General features: G+C 41.0%; 1 protein-coding gene across 11 annotated transcripts in view; it reads left to right on the top strand.

Moving 5' to 3' along the window:
- Positions 1–19,341, top strand: part of nrxn2a (neurexin 2a) — a 231,587-nt gene that overhangs the window by 163,311 nt on the left and 48,935 nt on the right. Inside the window, exon 1 of one of the 11 annotated variants that reach the window (XM_012855277.3) lies at positions 14,526–15,126. The exons of the other annotated variants lie outside the window; for them this stretch is intronic. Coding sequence (XP_012710731.2) covers positions 14,784–15,126 — 343 coding nt within the window. The 5' untranslated portion in view covers positions 14,526–14,783. Of the gene's footprint in view, positions 1–14,525; positions 15,127–19,341 lie in introns of those variants that run through there. 11 annotated transcript variants of the gene reach the window in all.

Here is a 19,341-nt window from a genome sequence, read left to right as displayed (position 1 = left end):
TTGTTAAAAAAAAGCTTAAAAAAATGCGGATACCGGTGTCGTGCCAAACGAGTTAGCCCCACCAGAATGTGTATCCCCTGCGTCGGAAGAGTGCTTGAAATCAATAAAACCTTTAACCGCCAGTATTGTGAAGTCTAAATATTTTTAAGCATCACATTCTAAGAAAATGAAATTGATTATTTTTAAACTCCTCATATATTGTTCTATTTTTTAAAAGCGACATATCTCGTTTTTTTAATATGCTTAATATCTTAATAAGGTTCTTGGTTGAATTTAAAATCTCATTAGATCTAATAATTTTAGCTGTACCTTTATTCAGTGTTCATTTGATGACACGTGAAATCCGCTTTATATGATCCATTCATGCGGGTCTAGCTACCAAAAAAGACAAAGAAAAAAGATGAACAAGTTAACTGTTGTTAACTTGTTGTTAACTAACTGTTGTTAAGCTGTGATGGACTCAGGAAGGTGGATTTTTGGTTTCAGCAAACAAATAACACAAAGCTAATATTTTCGTGACACATTTGGAAATAACTTCAGAGCTGAATACTTTCTCAGAACATGTTATATTGAGTGATCAATCGAGTTTTAACCGACATAGCAATCCCTTACGATAGCACTAAAAAGTGTTACATTTTCAGTTTTAACCCACTAACTGAACAATAATGTAATGACACAATTCTTATATTTCGTTAAGATAAGTAAAACATCTTCATTTCCACGCCTAATAGGTTGGAAATGAGGCGGAGTTGACTGGATTCATTCTTCCAGCTGAATGCGCTCCCAACGCAAGGGATACATATTCTGGCGCAAAATCGGATTTTAGTTTTGGCTGAAAATTTTGGAACCGGGCTGTTTACACTGCCATGAAAAAGTCGGATATGGTCCGCATTTGGGCGAAAAGATCAGATTTGGGTTGTATTTCCCTGCAGTGTGAACGTAGCCAGAGATACCATAGAGTTGTATGGTATGCAGCAAACTGCTGGAAAGGATGTCTCTTCAAATGAGAGTTCAGACCTAAATACAATTGAGAACCTGTGGTAAGACTTAAACATTCATCTTCACAGATGTTCTACATCCACTCTTATTGAGGTTGCCCTGCTTGGCATAGACACCAATGTAAAACAGAATTCAATATTCTGTCACTGTTGTGTTTACCGCCATCTAACTACTTCAACAAGGGTGGCAAAATATTCAACACAGCAACCAATAAAAATTGAGGGACCAAGTATGATCTTAACTTAAAGGTTGTTTCACTAAACAGGGAACATACTGACCTGATGAGGATTCAATTCACCCTTTTGCCATTTTTTCCCTAAATTGCCATCTTATCCCAACCTGTATACCAAGATCTTAGTCATTATGAATCAGTTTACTTCTTATGGTAGTTAAATATTTCCATTAATTAAAGTGATAATAAAAACTCTAAAACTCTTATTGATATTGTGATTTAACTGGATATTACTTTGTAAAGACAACATATTACATTATTATTATACATTATTTGTATTGATTGTAATTCTGACCCCATTTGGGCAAGGGCCACGATGAGACGGCAAGATCCTTGCAACTCAGCAAACTTGAGTGACATCCAGATGATTGCAAATACTTATTGGAGTCAGATATCTGTTTATAGTAGTCTGTAGGGAAATCATGGAAAATGTCTTCAAATATGTTTTTTTTTAATCAAACAGGTATGTATTTACAAGCAGGTACATACTGATGCATGGTAGGTGTCCAAATCATGCAGAGGTAAACGGCCTCTTTACTTACCTTTAAAAGTTAGGTCTGTAAAGACTGAAACTACAAAATTAGGACAAAGAGGCACATTATGGAGTATTAGTGCTATTGTAGATAAATTAAAAATTCTGCCAAAAAAGCAAATATTTCAAGATTAATCTCACATATTTTCAAGAAAAAACTTAGATGTTCTCTGATTTTAAAGTCATAGATTTGTCAAAAACAAGGTCATTTTTACAAAAATGTACAACATTAAAGCTACGATATTCTCTGACATTGTAAAGTCAGGCATTTGTAAGAAATTAAAAAATCAGTTAAAGGTTATCCGTAAAAACTCAAAGGTTTTCTTACTTATGAAGTCAGAGATTTGTGACAAAAAAAAAATGCCAGAAATCCGTTAAGATTAAAGTGGTAAACCTATGAGACGCACCTCTGGATATTTTCTAAAGTGTAAGTGGTGTATCTGGGCTCTTTTCCTGTATCAGAACAACATTTTGTGTTTTGAATAAACACAATTTCCCAAAGGTCTGCCATATGCTGCCAGAAATCTAAACGCAAGGGGAAATATATTCAGACCATGTGGTTCTCAACTGAAGTTTCTCAGAAACGTCTGCTCCTCCCTTTCTGCTGGTGTTCCAGGAAAGCTGAGAATAGATGTTTCATTAGAAAATCATCACCAGTTTTGGTTTTTGCCTCTTCGCTCGTTTACAGGCCACTCACATGTATTCTGGTGTTAATTAATGTTAAGAGCTGAGCTGAAGTGTGTATAAAGGTGTGACAACTAAATACTGACATCGTATCAAAAACTTCATCTTTACCATCCATTGCAATAAGTGTACATTTTGGGGTTTTAGTCAGAGTCTTCACTGTTGCACGTCCTGTTGCCGCATGTCATGGCTCTTCATTGCCTGACAATTCAATGAATCACATGTGAAAGGTGTGAAAAATTCAGTTGTGCAGCACTACAGCAGTCAATGATGATTCAAAATGTCAGGGTGAGCGAAGCAGAGAATTCAGATGCAGCTCAAGGTTTGAATGTTAAATCAGCAGTGTGAGCAACAAAAGAGAAGAATTTCAGTGTTTGCCTCCGTTTCCCTCGAGTATCTTGATGCTAAAAGGATAGAAACAATGAAAAAAACAAGATCGTTCACATGTCTTTTGTTTGCCAACAAATATGAAGTACGGATTTGAACCTGTTGGATTTAAGTGTCATTTCAGTGATCAAATCTCTGCAAATCCCTGCAGCATAACTAACAAAACAAAAATGCCCCCCCCTCCCACCCGTTAATAGAACGTATGATGTTGCATAAGAACAAGTTAAAATATTATTTTCCTTTCTATGATGTGTCACTGTAATCTTCAAAGCCATTTTTTAAGCACTCTTACTCTTAAATCTTTAGAAAATAGCAGAAATTAGCCAAAGTATAGATGCCTAGAATAGCTACTTGCACAGTACAAAAAAGAATCTACAAAACAAATTGAGATTTAAAATTTCCATAACGTAGTTGAAGTTAGTTATATAAAAAAAGCTTCAATAGAATGTCAAAAGTCTATTTCATCTATGTCGATGTCCCCCTGGGCAAGTACTTTATTCCAAGTTGCCTACCAATCATCGTACCAGTGTATGAAGCTTATGAAATGCCTAATAATTTCCCAAGAGTTTAGATAATTATATGCCGAATAAATCAGTTAAAATTAAGCCAAGTTAATCATGCCATCAGTTTCAGTATTAAGCACCCGTAAACCTGAGGTGAGTGAAAGCGCAAACAATTATGTTGTATTAAAGGTGCCATGACAACACCGTATAAATCATTTCATATAGTTGATATATGAATTTGATTTAAAAAATATCATCAACTTGTAATTTTGTCAGGCCAAATGTTCCTCCTCAGTAGGGTTGGTTGCAGTAATGATATGCAGCTCTACCTAGGTGACTTCACTGATTGGCTACAACCATATTTGGAAAACCGGTCCATCACGCCCCCCAACACCTCATCCACACCTCCCTTCTCGGTGCAACACTCCGTTACCAATCATAATTATGGCAGGTGGACGTGTTTTTGTTGCAGAATGTCAGACAGGCGAGGCCAAGCTGACCAAAGGCTTCAAACTGGCGACGCGATTCACCACAGTGGGACTGAAATAAAAAGCCACATACACTGTGGTGGGAAGCTCGCTGCAGTGGCACTTATGCAGCAGGGATCCAGTTCTTCACCACAGTACCACAGCGGAGAACTCGCTGCCAGCATAGCAGCAACACATAAATGTCATGCAGCTGGCTGCCAGCGCTCCACCATGGTGACTGCTGGCACTGACCACAGGAGAGCTCGCTCTCAGGGGCAGCGACAGGAAAACCATGCAGCTGGCAGATGGTCAACAGTATTTTTCAGTTTCAAACACACCTTACATATGACATTAGAATCAGAGTGTTGTTGTCGCCACCTTCCGTGTTGGTACAGAAGGTTTTTTTTTTTTTTTTTTTTTTAAATATGTTTGTTTGAAAACTCCGACTTGAATTGCATCTTCAGTAAAGTCCCCATAAATTAAATTCAGCCACTCTTCAGTGATTATCTCGTCCTTCTGGAGTAAGTGGAAACTTCATGCATTTTTTAGCACCGTCGGATATATCAGCTCCCCTTTTTAGTAACTGCGGTGAAGTAAGTTTAAGGTTGAATATGGGATATTTGCGATCCACAGCTTCGAGCTGATACAGGGAGGCTGACCTGGGGCTTCCGCTACTGCGCCTTCCTGCTCTGGAGTGGGGCAGTCAGACATGCTAGCACGACTCACGGTCGGTGCATAAGATGGGGGGAGGAGGGGAGGGGGGAAGGCTGTTTGCTTGATGGTGAAGAATATAGCCCCATTTACCCTTTTTTGAACCGTGCCGAGAACGGTCCGAGCTCGGTAACCTAGATAACTATTGAGTGTAAATGGAACGCAAACTGAACTGAACCGTGCCAGACACAACCGGACCGCGCTATATCTGGACCAGTTCAATGGGTGGGCTCGGTCCGGTTTTTCAGTGGCACAGTTCTCTAATAACAAAGAGCGCATGAGCAGACCGCGTCATCTCCTTACAGTCAGCTGACTAATTTCGCGATTTCTGACATTCATAAAAATACTAGCTTCCTCACCATGCCACACGATTTCCAGTGATGATTCTGCTTACCAGTGTGATGAACCTTAACGTCTGTCATTGTTTCCTGCATCTGTAAATCCTGATTAGACGTTCGTTTGTCTTATCCACTTCCCAAAAGCCGACTCTGTCGAGTTAATTTACCAAAGGTTGCCGTCTTTGTCTGACTCTCCGCAAACAACAAAGTATCACAATTATAACCAAGCATAACTTCCTAAATGTTACTGCCGCCGCCATTTTGATTTGCTTGAGTCCCTCCTTCAATCCTAGAGAGCAGTAGTACCGTAAATCGTCACTAGGAGGCGAGGAACCGTGCTAGTGTGATGTGTAAACGGTTGTAAGAACCAAGCTCGGCATGGTTAACTGATCCAAGCTCGGTCCAAACTCGGCATGGATCGGTTAAAAAAGGATAGTGTAAATGGGGCTTATGACTTACGTAGAAAGACAACTCATTTCCTGAGCAAAGTAACAAAGTTGACCGCCCAGGAGCAGGTCCTTTGGTATTCAGTTCTGACTTTCACACGGCCTCATCAGTGCACAACAAATCACATTGTACCCCCAAAACCTCAGAAAATTTTAATTTGTTGTGATGGCCCCTTTAAGTAATTTTATCATTCTTGCAGCAATACTTGAATAGCATTTTTTTTTCTGAAGCTGCGCTGCACATGTGTAATATAAATGACATCTGAGAACCGCAACGCTCATACAGTAGAATTTCTCAACATCCAAAAACATTAATAGGTGATCAGATGTGCCTGCTGTAGTATTAAATGAGTGGAAAAATGATGCTGGAAGGTTATTTGCCTAGGACATTAATATGCTGGGCAGATACATGTTAGTGTGTGACACAAGACATTTGTATTGATGCTGTTAGACCAAATTCATTTCTTAATTCAAAATGAAAGTCTCAAACATAAATACAACGGTGTAGCAAGCGCAAATTACTTGTCTTTGTATCCAAAACTTATATAGTTTGTGCTCACTTCAGCAGATGAAGACATGGCAGCTGAATAGAGCTTTGTGAGACAGGCTTTAACGACAATGAGCGGGACATTTTAAAATCCCGAGATCTGAGCTCTTGAAATCTCAAGACATACCCAGTGTACACCCTTTTCCCCACACCTTCTATGTGGAAGAAAAGGGAATAATCATAGCAGTTGAGTGCCACCAATTACACTAATCACTGGGAAACTTTGGGGGGAACCAGACCAAACCTTCTCGATCCACCAAACCATTGGCGGTGCCTCCAATCTAGGAGTTTGTGTTTGAAGCAAATGTATCCAACCAAATATTTGCTGTGCGTTAATATGGATGATCCTGACAGTGAACCGAGTTGATTAGAAATGTTTTATTCTCCATTGCAAGTACTAATTCTAAATGGATTGAATCAATGTACATTTCACAAGCCATAGTTATGGAAACCTAACCATCTCATGTGCAGGCCCACTTTTTCTACATCCTTTTTAAATAATGAGCAGAACCGGTTGTTAAGACTGACCAAAACTGCCTCCATGACAAGCTTCCAGCTCATGGTTTCCCTGGCTCATTGTATAATTTATTTGATCAGATCATTAAGCAGGAAAGGCCTCAGCCAAGCAAAGATTCAGTCTCAGGTTTAGACTTCCATTACGGCAACATGTTTTATTTATCCGATCGTATTATTCGGGAGCCACAGCAGTTTGGAATGACGGATATTCGGATTTGGCCGACTGTGGCTCTTTATGATTTGACGTTGGCATTTCTCTGCATTGTATGCATCGCTGCCGCTCTTTGTTTCCAGGAACCACACTGAGACTAGTAAGCTCAGCTAAACAAGCAAATTGAGTCTATTTTTGCCAGCGCCATGTGCCGCCCGGCAATATGCAGCAAACTGCTGGAAAGGATGTCTCTTCAAATGAGAGCTTGCACCATGCCAAGACACCCAAGTTGATTTTTTATTTTTTTTTTACAGAGTGAGAAATCAATGTGCAGTGAAGATGGAAAGTTGTTAAGCTCTACTTTACTTCAACTCTGTTAATTAGAACGAAGTACCTTTTTTATTTACAGTTACGCAACCACAATCTCAATTAGCATCAGCTCAGGAAAAATAATAAAAAAGAATGAAGGTTTGATTTTATTTTTGTTCTGGTGCAACAAAATTCTTTTTTGCGATTCTGCCGGGTTTCTCGTGCCGCTGCCATGCATCGCACTGCCTGTTGTCTCTCTTCCATTCCACCGTCTGCGCCAGGTTTATTTTAGGTGTTGTCGTTTTGAGATTAATGAAATCAACCAAACATCACAACTGCAGGCCATGCCTTTCAGAGGATGCTAGCATTATGAGTAATTAATCTGAAAGTGCTATGATTAATCCTGCTACTTTACCCCCTGGGGCGAGACTGGATGTCTGCGGAAAAAAAAATCCTCTCACCAATCCTCCTGAGAACAAACATGCACATTTAGGTTTCTTAAGTCCTTAAAACGCCATGCACGTCTACTCGTATCATGTCACTTGCTAGTTTACGGGATACCTCCTGGCTTCTTTTTCTACAACGAAATTTAAAGCCCCTCATTTATGTATGTATGTGTATGTATGTATGTGTATGCATGTATGTGTATGTATGTATGTATGTGTATGCATGTATGTGTGTGTATATATATATATATATATATATATATATATATATATATATATATATATATATATATATTGATTACTATGACAAAAAGGACTAATTCAGTAAATCCAAGTAAAAAACATTTTGTTGAAAGGTATAAAAATGCAACTTATTTGGATGATCCTGCAGAAATGGAAGATGCGGAGTAGATACAGTGTCTTGGAAAATGATTTGGCCTCAAATATATCTTCTGTGTTTGCTCTGTTGTCACTTTTGAAGGTTTCAGATCAAACAAATTGTCATTTCAGACAAAGTGACCAGAGTGAATACAAATTGTGGTTTTCAAATTCTGATTTAAAGCTTTCTAAACCATTGTGGCCTTTTATGAAAAATTAATTGCCCCCCTGTTAAATTTTAAATTAACTGCTATTAACCACACTTTTGGAGAGCTCATATCATTTTCATAAGACACGCCCAGGCCTCATTACCGGCAAATTCATTTTTGCCTGTCTGACGGCATGAAGTAGGGTTATAATTCTAAAAAAGCAACACGTTAAGCCTGGATCTAAAGAATTTCAAGAACAGATAAGGAACAAAGTCAGTGACATCTCTCAGGTGGTAACAAAGCCATTTCTAAGGCTTTATGACTTCATGAAACCACAGTGAGAGCTGTATCCTCAAAAGAAGAAGATGAGGAACAGTGGTGACCGTTCCTACTGGGCTGCTTGAGCGCCCCGACGAATTGTTGTGATTCACAAAAACCTCAAATACCACGCTCTAGTGTTATTCTAGTGTTAATCCTAAAGAAGGTCAGCAGTTTGTGACTTTATGCTGCATCCTGGTTTGGAGCTAGCAGGTGGGAGCAAGGTTTGAAAACAACAACTGTTCAAAATACAAATGAATGGTCACAAACAGCTATTGTACAGTGTGCATCTGTTCTAAAGATATACAAACCTTAAAAAAAAAAATCTATTAAATTGTTGAATACAGCCATCTGCAGTGCAATCTACATTCATGGCAGCCATATTGAATAAAAACGTCATGGTGGCTCAGTAAGCGTTGACTTTCAGCCATAATCCTGACTTTAGCGGGTGTTCTTGTTGAATTTCCAGCTCTAAATGTGGACAATCCACCTTCAAGTACAAAGAGAGCGCTTTGAACTCATCTTAGATTATGCTGCAGCACAATGATCTGAAGCACATCAGCAACTTCACCTCTGAATAACTCATAAGTAAAGCAAAATAAAGAGAATAGAGCGACCAAGTCAAAGTCCAGACATAAATCAGACTTTAAACAGGCAGTTCTTAATTAAAAAAAAAAAAACTCAAATGTCACTTAATTAGAAAATTTCTGCAGTCAAAAAAGCTGGTTGTTGTTCCCTTTTCCCTTATTAAATGTAATGAAATCATAACTTCAAAGCTGCAGCCTTTATTTATTCTGGTTATCCTTTACAATAAAACTTGTTTGATAGTCACAAACGTTTAAATGTGACCCTTTTTAAAAATCTAGACAACTTTACTGGAATTGTATTATAAATAAATTCATCAAATATGTATTCATGCACTGTACATCCTGTGTGGTCTGTTTAGCTATGCATTGATAAGGAGAGCTCCTTGGAATGCCCGCCCTATCAAATAGCCAAGGACAACACAAGGGCAGTTAGTATGTCTCAGGCTCCTCCATCTCCCCTGACTTTCTTCATGTTGAGCAACCCTTGAGCCTATAAATTGATTAAGGACAGCTTTTCACCACTGACAGCTCCTACCAAGATATCATCACTGCCTAGAAAGATGATCGCGCACTGGACAGCCTGGCAGTCCAAGACGCACGTTATAAATCACCTCACTCTGTCTTTTTGGACTAAGCTTTCAATTGGAAGAGGGTTCATTTTCTGAATATTGAACCATATCTCTGTTATTTTAACCATGTCTTTTGGATCCTTTTCCTTCTGGAAGAGCCAGTGGTGATCCATTTTCAGTTTACTGGCAGAGGCCCATCAGTTTTTTGTTTTTTTTTTAATCAAAAATCTCCTGGTATGTCCAAGAGGTAACAACGTTGTCTACTCTGTCAAGGTCCTCAGGGCCTTGAGAAATAAAAAGGGCCCACAGCATCACATATCCTCCACTGTATGTAAAGTGGGCATGAGGTGCTTTTCGAAATATTTATCCTTTGTTTAACACCAAACCCACCTTGGCGCTGCTGAAAAGCTCAAATCCCATTAGATTTTAGCAAACTCCACATCCATGTTTATATATTTCACATCATCATATAGAAAAGGCTTTGTCCTGGCATGTGTCCCAAATAGCCGGTTGGGTTATAGAGGCTGTTTTTAAGACTTCATGACCCCAGATGATACTCTTTGTTGCAGCTCTCCAACAATGAGCCTTAGAGATGTTTTTTTTTTCTTTACCTCCCCTAACATTTGCCCTACTATTGGTAGAGACAAGATTAATTCGTCCAGCTTAGTGCCACTGGCCATTCAATAAATCAAGACTCTTTTTTTTTTACAACATATTTATACCCCTGGAAAAAAAGAAGCCATGTATTAGAAATTAAAAGGTCTTGGATACTCTGACTTAAAATAGATACACAAATCTGATTTTTCTATAACAATTATCATATGAGAGGTGCTTGGGGTGTCACTTTGACACCATTGATTTAATTAGAGTAGGATTTTTTTTGTCACCTAAATAAACATACTCAAACTGAAGATTGTATTTTTCTGTGAAATAATGCTACTGCAGTAGAAGATGAATTTATTTTAAATATTTGGTCTCCCCCCCCCCCCCCCCCCCCCCCCATCTTCATCAAGAAAGGATGTGAAAGAAGCTTATCTGTTGGGTACATTTTAAGTTAATAATACTGAGAAAATTCGTCAGACATATAATTGAACAGAGATAATAAAACTGTTGAAGTCGAAGAATGCTAAAAGAAGTAAATTAAAGTTCCAAAGCAGCGCCATAAACATTAAATGTTTTAGGGATTCCTGGTCCCTCTTTGAGTAGCTGACAATATTATACATTTCAAAAAACATTTAGGAATATTAATATAACCTAAATAATTAGACAAATAAAAAAAACATAATATACACGATCCTTTAAGTAAAAAGTGCTGACAATTCCCATAAAATAATAATAAAACAGCAAATGTCAGAATACAGTAGAAAGGCCGGAAATATCACAAAATATTCCATAAGTAGCCAACATCTGCATATAGGACAAACTAATACAAATCAGCAAAAAAACAAAAACAACATCATTAGGTATTTAAAGCGAAAAAGGCTTTATGGGGTTTTGCTGAGATTCCTTTACTTTTCATTGAGTCAAATCTTTTTTATTTTTAACTCATGCTCACAACCCATACATAAGAACTTCATATTGGAGCTTTATTTTCTTTCTCTGTAACTAACAGGGAGTTTTGATGGTGGTGCGTGTGTGTGTGTGTGTGGGTGTGTGGGGGTGTGGGTGTGTGTGTGTGTGTGTGTGTGGGGGGGGGGGGGGGGGTCATTCTCCTGCTGTTGGACAATCCACCCTTGTTTTCCCTCCAGGCTCTTCCCATTCATCCGTACCTCTGTGATATGAAGTCTACCAGTGCTGTGTGCTAAAAGACACCCCCCACACCATGATATTACCACCTCCAAACTCCGCTGTTGGGATGATGATTTTTGGTGTGCAGTGCCATTTCTGCTCTAAACATGTTGTGTGTGCTATGACATCCAAAGAGCTCAATTTTGGGCTCATCTGACCAGACTCTATTCTCCCAGCATCTCTTTGGCTTGTCCAAATGTAAACTATAAACAAGCTGAAGCATGCTTTTCCTTCTGCAGCGGAGCCCCGCAGAGTGAGTAGACAGAGGAAATTGGAGTTGAGTGCATTACTTACTGTTTTTGAGGGGGGGAAATGGATCCAAGTCTTTCTGAAGCTCTCTGCGAGGGCTCCAACTCTTCTGATTTTTTTTTTTTTTTTCAGAAATACTGCAAGGTGCAGCAAATCATGGCTGGTTTACGGTGAAATGTTTTTTGTTTTTTTTTTACTTCCAGCTCCAATTATGCTCCCTGGAACATTCCGAAATTTAGAGAAGAAAAAAAAAAAACGCCTTTCACCAGCGTAACCATTATGTTCTGCAAGTGTAAGGTTGTGGAGGTCTTGAGAGATCTCTTCGCTGGCATCCATCATAAGTTGCTTTTTGCCCAATACCTTGAAAACGAGAAAGCATATTATTAGCCAACGACGCTGACGTTAAAGGGCTCTGACAGGGAGAGGCTTTGTGAATTCATTTTGGTCAGATTTCAGCTAGTTTCTTGGCTTTTTTTGTGCCTTTTTTTGCGGCATCGCATGTTCAATACTCCTTCCCTGTGCACACAACCTAATTTATGGGCAAATGTTCCATGATTTCTTTGAGTGTGTGGACCTCTGACCCTTGGGTTGTTACCAATTACCGGAGGCATGATACTACAACTTATAATTTGGTTACAGTAGACTATTTGTAGATTATAGAAATAAATTGGTGCATGGTTGCTATGGATCGTCTCGCTTCTGTAAACTTAGCATTAAAACAACCAAAACTGCAGAAGTGCGGAAGGACTAAAAGGTAAAGTTACCGAGCAAATGACCTGGCTGTGTATCTTGCAATGTGTGCGGCGAGAAACTGACCAGACGTGTTGCGAAGGGGAGTGAAACCTACATTTCTGTGGGCACTTGTAAATGAGCTGTCCGTATGTTTTGTCACCAGGCGGTGCATCATCACTGGTGTCTGTTTGCGAGAACCGGCGCGCATTACGGTTTGCCGAGGAGTACAAGGCGAAGGCAACACATAAAGGATCTAAATCTCCCTCTGACTCAGATGGGGGGGGGAAAGGGAAGCAAATCCACAAGCCCCATCAGTTTATTTATGTCCACAATACCCGCAGATGAATGTCTGCGCTCCGTTCAGCCACTTGCAATTCCACAGCGTCGTGCGCGTCTCTCTCTCTCCCCTCGGTTCCTTTGGTTCAATCAGCCCCGCTCCACCACACGCAGCACTCCCTCCTCCTCCTCCTCCTCTTGAGTAATGGCCTGTGTCGGCTTCTTGTCACCGTGAGAAGGTGGTGCTGCACGGCTCGCCTCTGTCCTCCTGTTTCCATGCGTGTCCTTTCAACCGACCAGGCAATCCCGGCTGATATCTCTATCGACCGCGATTCGGCTGATACGGCTGCAGCCTCCCTATCCCCAACGTCTTCCTCCCCCCGTGTGCTTCGCCCCTCTTCTCCTCACCGCTGTCCGAACTTCTTCTCGTAACGCACCCGATGGTCCCAGGGCGCCACGTTCTCTCCGTGAGCAGCTCGGACGTGGCCGGAGTGGCCCTGACCCCCACGGATCAGCCGCGGCCGTGAACGAGTCCCGCATGGTTAAGCGGCATGAGAGCTTCTGAGCAAACAAGAGGGGTGACTGGTATACAGATGTAGGAGGAGGGATTTTGAGCAAATAGATTGGGAGCCCGGCAATGCACTGCTGCGAACAGACAGGTCTTAGATTAAATTTTGATGCCGCTCTGCTCAGATTGCACGGCACAGCCTCTTGACTCCCCTCGGTCCAACGTCGTTTTTTTTTTCTCGACGAGCATATTTGCGTCCCTCTTTCGTTTTCTACCTGTTGTAGCTTTGGGCTCTTTAACGCCGTGCCAATCCGCCCGTGTTCTCTGTGGAGCAGCTTTGACAGCTTCACCTAAACCAGGCTCCTCCTCTGCAGTATGATTCCTACGTGTTACCGCCAGGACCTGCAAGCCAGCGCGCTGCGAATTCTCTAGCATGTATTTATTCACACAACCCATTTTACTTGCCTCACAATTTCCCGGAGTGTTTGCCTGTTCTTCTCTTTCGCCGTCTCTTCCTGAGTCGCCCTCCCTCCCTCCCTTCCTCCCTTCCTCCCTCTCTGCCGCTATCCCTCACCCACCCTCACCCTCCTCGCTCATTTGATCACAGACTCTTCCTCAGACGCGCACACACACACAAACATACACAGAGGCACATGCTGTGCCTCGCTGGATCAGAGCACCCTGACTACAGTGTGCCTTCAGAAGAGCTCCTTTAGCTCGCCTTCGCTCCGAGGCGAGGGTTCTTTTTCCTCCCCGGGATCCGGTCTGTCCTGGAATCTCAGGCATTCCTGGGATTTATTACAGTCTTCATTTTTAATCAGCGTGATTCTTTCTGCAGCGAGTCGAGAATCACCTGCCCCCCCTCTCCCCTCCTCCTCCTCCTCCTCCTCCTCCGGAGACCAGACGCCGCCACTCAAATGTCCTCCATCAGAAGCTAGCCGATCTGGACAAGGTAACCGGAGAGGATACAGGGAAGAAAGGAAGGGGGGGGGGAGAAGGAGGATCAGCGGCGGCAGCGGAGGGAATGCAGCAGCAGTAGTTGTTGCTGCATGAGTCTGAGCAGGTGGAGCGTGAGAGATGGAGCCTGCGTCCATCTGAAGCAGAGGCTGCTGCGGCTGCATTCTGATGGATGTCTGAGCGCGCCAGAGGTTGCGTTTCGCTGGATCTGCGGCACCGCTGAGAGGACCGAGGAGAGGAAGAGGGTCTGCTGACAAATTATTTATTTATTTTCAGGATTTTCTTCTTTACCGCGCTGCTGCAGATACTGCTCCCTTGCTTTCTAACCCCCACCCTCCCCTCCTCCTCCCTGTCTCTATTCTTTTTTCTTTTTTGTCTTTTCTTTTTTTTCCCCCAATCCCCAGTTAAAGGGAACAAAAGCTCTGGCTCTGGCGTCATTTTCCGTAGCTGCGCTCCTCATTTTTGTATCCGCTCAAGATCTATTATTAATTTTTTTTTTTTTTTACCTTAATGAAATGATCCATTTTCCCACGGAAGCGTGTTTCATCTTCTACTGCGGTGGAGGGGCTCTCTTCTTCTTAGTGGGCAGGCTCAGCTGCCCTCAAGCTCTACCTGTGGGCGATGGAGGCTCTTATCGGGATTCTTATCACATGAATCTCTGCCCTGCCACTTTTCCTGCCTTAATATAATGACTGAACAACATGGCTGTTGGATTCATTCCCAAGCTTTGTTTGGATGTGCATCTCCCCTGCATGTTGGAGCTCACTTTTGGAAGAATGTGCTCCAGGAAGCTTTTCAGATAGATTTAGAAATTGTTGGGGGGTTTCTTTCTTTCTAGTAAACATCTTGACATAGCTTTGGGTTTGGATTGCTTCTTTTGATTTATTTTATTTGAAATTTTTTTTTGGCACACATCTAAAAAGGATATTTTTCTACCAGACCAAACCGAGTGACTAATCTAGCGAAGGATCCCAAAAAGAAAATGGATCAAGCCTCCCAGTGAGATGCCCTGCTGTTTTCACACTGAACGATCAGAGGCCAGAGCCCGGCCCAGTTGTCTCTCCTGGGCCTTCGTGGAATTAGCACACATGGGACGACTTTTTGCGACCGCCCCCGTGCTCGGACACAGGAGCAGCTTGTCTCAGTTCAGCCTCAGCATGGGCCTGAGCTATTGTTCGAGGCAGATACTCTGGTTCACCTTGATCACTTTGCTCCCCATCCAGACCGGCACGGCACGAGTTTCTTCGAGTTTGAGCACCACCCACCACGTCCACCACTTCCACAATAAACATGGTACCGTTCCCATCGCGATCAACAGGATGCCTTTTCTTACGAGAGCGGGCCATGGTAAGACATTTCCTCTCCGGCTTCCTGTTTGTTATGTCCTTGGGTTCCGACAGCACAGATGGTTACAAATGATTAGTTATCATATACGTAGTATACACTGGTGGCAACATTGGTGGCTTTCTTGTGACGTACATTGGAAGGATGAGTCCCTCGTCGACTGTGTATGCGCTGCAGCCTCCGTACACCATGACAGCTTTATATCTCTATTAGAATCAGCGGTGGTTGCCGTTTCACATGCTTGCTGCATCGGGAGAGTGCAAATACACACCAGCAGTCGGATGATTCATCAATGCAAGGCATTTTACTCCTTTTTAGTGAAATTGCTGATTGACTGAGCAACATAAAGCGCAGAGATATTGGTTAGGATGTTTGGTGGCGAAGGTGTTCAGAGTATTACAATTAATATACAGGCACATCTCACTCAACTGGAATATCGTGGAACTCTTAATGTATTTCACAAATTACAACTCATGTGAAACTCAAGGTATTATATAGATTAATTTCACACAGAGTGACATATTTTAACAATTTAGTTTATCAGAAAATTTGATTATTACATCAGGTCGTTAGGAAAATACACAAATGTTATTGTATTGAAGACTGCTGACTTGACAGCTGTCCAGCACACACATATTGACACCCAGTTCAAAGAGGCAAAAGCTCCAAAGGATGTTGCTAAGGAAGAAAATTAGGTTGAAGGAAAAAGTGCGGTATAAAAACATCCTCAAGCACCAGGGGCAGCTGCGGCCTTGAGAGGATGTTGAAGCAAAGCTCATTTCTAGAGTTGTGGGTTGAATCACAAGACATGAACTGCAGCTGGAGTCAGATCTTCAAACTCCGCCATACACTGACGTTTGTAGGACACGGGCTACAACTGTTGCTCTCCCTATGCAAGTCCACTCCTGATCCAGAAACCGCGTTAGAAGAATCTTACCTAGGCTCAGGAAATAAAGAACCGGACTGTTACTCAGGTCCAAAGCTTCTTTTCAGATTAAAGTAAATGTTTCTGCAGTCAGCGAAGATTTTGGCGTGCCATGTCATCTGCGCTTTTATCAACTCCAAAGTCAGTGCAGCATCTGCCCAGAAATATTTAGAGCATTTTATGACTTCATTTTCCCCACTGAATCCGCCTACTCTGCCATGGTTTGGCAGTTTAATGACCCTAGTATCACTGTGCTTGATTGGCCACCAAACTCACCTGACCTAAACCCGTAGGGAAGCTATGTAGTATTCTCAAACAGAAGATGAGAAAAACCAGACTCGACAATGCAGGCGTGTTGAAGACCACTATGAAAGCAACCTTAAGCTTTTTTGAATACCTCAGCAGAGCCAAAGGCTGATCACCTACATGCAATGCTGCGCTAACTCAGGTGGAAAGCGCCCACGCTAAGTACTGGGTGCATATACTGTACAGAGCCTGGACAAAGTTTCCAGTTGGGTTACGATTCTGTTTTAAAATATTTTTTTTATTTGGGAATTTTTTTATTGTTCTAATTTCCTAACAAAAAAAAAACTTTAGGTTTTCATTAGCTGTAAACCATGATCATCAAAATTACAAGAATAAATCCGTCTATGCACTCTGTCCATACTAAGTCTATAGATGTTTCCCCTTTTTAAGCTGAAGTACTGAAATAAATTAACTTATCATTGGTCTAATTAACTGAGAGGCACTTGTGGTGTCATTGTTTGGTAGGTTTGATATTCTAGTGTTGGGACATGGCCTAAAATTTCAAATAATCCTCAACATTTAAGTCTTTTTACCAGTTTTGGTTTTATATTTAATATTTTAAAAGCCATGCTACAGTTTGCTGGCGGACGGGAAGTATCAACCTATCCCAAAGAATCTACATCAAATTTGCTACCCTACTCAAAATGGCTCGATCAAAGCACAGACATTAGTCGTTGCTCCCTCTCATATCTCAGTTTGAAAATTCGGTTTTAAGACTCACTTTTATGTCCTATAAAAAGAGACACAATGGATTTGTGATGTACTTTTTTTTTTCATAGCAGCAGTCTTGTCAGCTACAAAAAGGGCCCCCCAAAAAAAGATGTGATGAATTACATCTGCGCTGTTATAGCCGTATCATTCTGGACCAGACTTTTGCAGGCACAGCATAGCCTCTGATTAAACAAGCTCATAAAATACTCTTCAAAGAAGCCACTGATATATTTTCAATTACCTGTATTGTAGATTTTCTGCCGTGGATTATTATGAAGTATGTGCTTCAGAGCAAGAAATTCAATTTCCTTTGACATAAATGATACAGACAGTGCTTATGATTTACAAGTCATATACACAAAGCTCTATTGCGCTGTGTGGAGTACATTTTCTGATTTTGTTCAACATTTGTTGGTGCTGTAATTACTATACTGAGTCATAATACGACCTTTACGGGAGCAGGATCCATTTAAAAGACAAAATTAACTTTAAATTCATTCACAGTCACAAATGTCACGTTCTTATTTTGTACATCTCCTTCTAACTGAAGGTAGGTTAGGAACAAAAATGAATACATTTGATTAAGGTGTTTTTAAGGTTATAGCTCTGTAAAAAAAAAAAAAAAGTACACCATGGATCCAAAAGCCCACGCTTTGTGTCCAAGCCTTAGTAAATTGAACAACTGCAAGCAAAATGGGCCCGTTAGGTTCACTCTTAAAATACCAACAAGGTTTCAGCTATGCAAACATATATTCTGCCAAGTCCAGTCAAGGCAAGACGCACACAAAAAAATGACACAATTGCAACACACTGCCATAGTCGACTGAAGCTCTCAGATAGAAACTGTGCACTCCTCTTTGGAGTCTTGATTTAATTCAGCTTATTTAAAATACAACAACACATACCCAGTTATATACAGAGCCAGTAATCATATTACCTGATCTTTGTCATATTAGCCTCCTGATTGCCACAAACTTCAATAATTACTGAGTTTTATTGTGATGGATCAATATAGGGTGGAGCATGATTGAGATAAGTAGAAATAAAGTGATAGATGTTTTAAACATTTTTCTTTTTACAAAAATAAGTATACCGCGCACTTGTATTCATCCTCCTTTACACTCATACTGATAAATAATTTCTGCTATAACCATCTGCCTCCTGATGTCACCTGATTACTAAATAAGACAATTTGTTTGTAATTTAACCTCAGCATAAATCCAGCTGTTCTGTGAAGGGCTCACACCTTTGTTGGAGAACATTAGTGAACAAACACTGTCATGAAGGCCAAGGAACGCAGCAGACAAGTCAGGAAGGAAGTTCTGGATAAGTAAGGCTAGGTTGTAAAGCAATATCCCAAGCTTTGAACATCTCATGGGGGCACTGTCGAATCCATCATCCTAAAATAGAAACAGCATGGTGCATCTTGAAACCTGGCAAGATATTACAGTCCACCCAAACAGACAACCTGCACATAAAGACCAATCAGAGAACCACCAAAGAGCTCTGGAGGAATTGCTGATATCCATAGCTCAGGTGGGAGAACCATTTCATAGGAAACTGCTAATCTAATATTTATGAAAAAATGGCATGAAGAAAGCCATTGTTTAAAAAAAAAGTCATGACAAGTTCAAGTTGCAGTTTTTCACAAGCCATTAAAGGGATGCAACAATCATGTAACAGAATGTGAACTGCTACGAGGAGAACTTTGTGAAAAATTAACACCATGCGTCACCCTGAAAGCACCAACTATAAAACATGGTAATGGCAGCAATATCTTTATAGATGCTTTTCTTTGGTAGGAATGGTGAGGCTAATCAGAGTTTATGAGAAAATGGCAGGTGCAAAATACAACATAATCCAGGAAAAAAAAAATCATTCAAAAGATTTGAAACCAAGGTGGCGGTCCACTTTCATGCAGAACAACCATAAATGTGCGGTGAGCTCTTCAGTGGTTTAGATCAAACCATATTTAGCTGTTAACAGCAAAACAGGCTTAAATCGGAGGCAACTGGACGTTCGCTCAGTTCTTTCTGAAAACGATTCGACAACTATCCAGGAGTCTTTGTCACTTCTGGAGGCTCAGCTGTGAGCCACCAGAAAGGACTGAACAAAAGTCCGGTAACCTCTGATTTAAGACTGTTTGCTGTTGCGATGACCCACATAACTGAGAATTTGCACAGACATTTAACTGTTAAATTAGTCCAGACCTATAGCCATTAGAGAATCTGTGGCAAGATCTATACATATTTCGTTCTGACCCTTTCACCCAACTT

The sequence above is a fragment of the Fundulus heteroclitus genome, chromosome 11 (genome assembly GCF_011125445.2).
Source record: "Fundulus heteroclitus isolate FHET01 chromosome 11, MU-UCD_Fhet_4.1, whole genome shotgun sequence".
Taxonomy (NCBI): domain Eukaryota; kingdom Metazoa; phylum Chordata; class Actinopteri; order Cyprinodontiformes; family Fundulidae; genus Fundulus; species Fundulus heteroclitus.
Note: the sequence above shows the minus strand (reverse complement) of the source record. Positions and strands in the feature narration are given on the sequence as shown.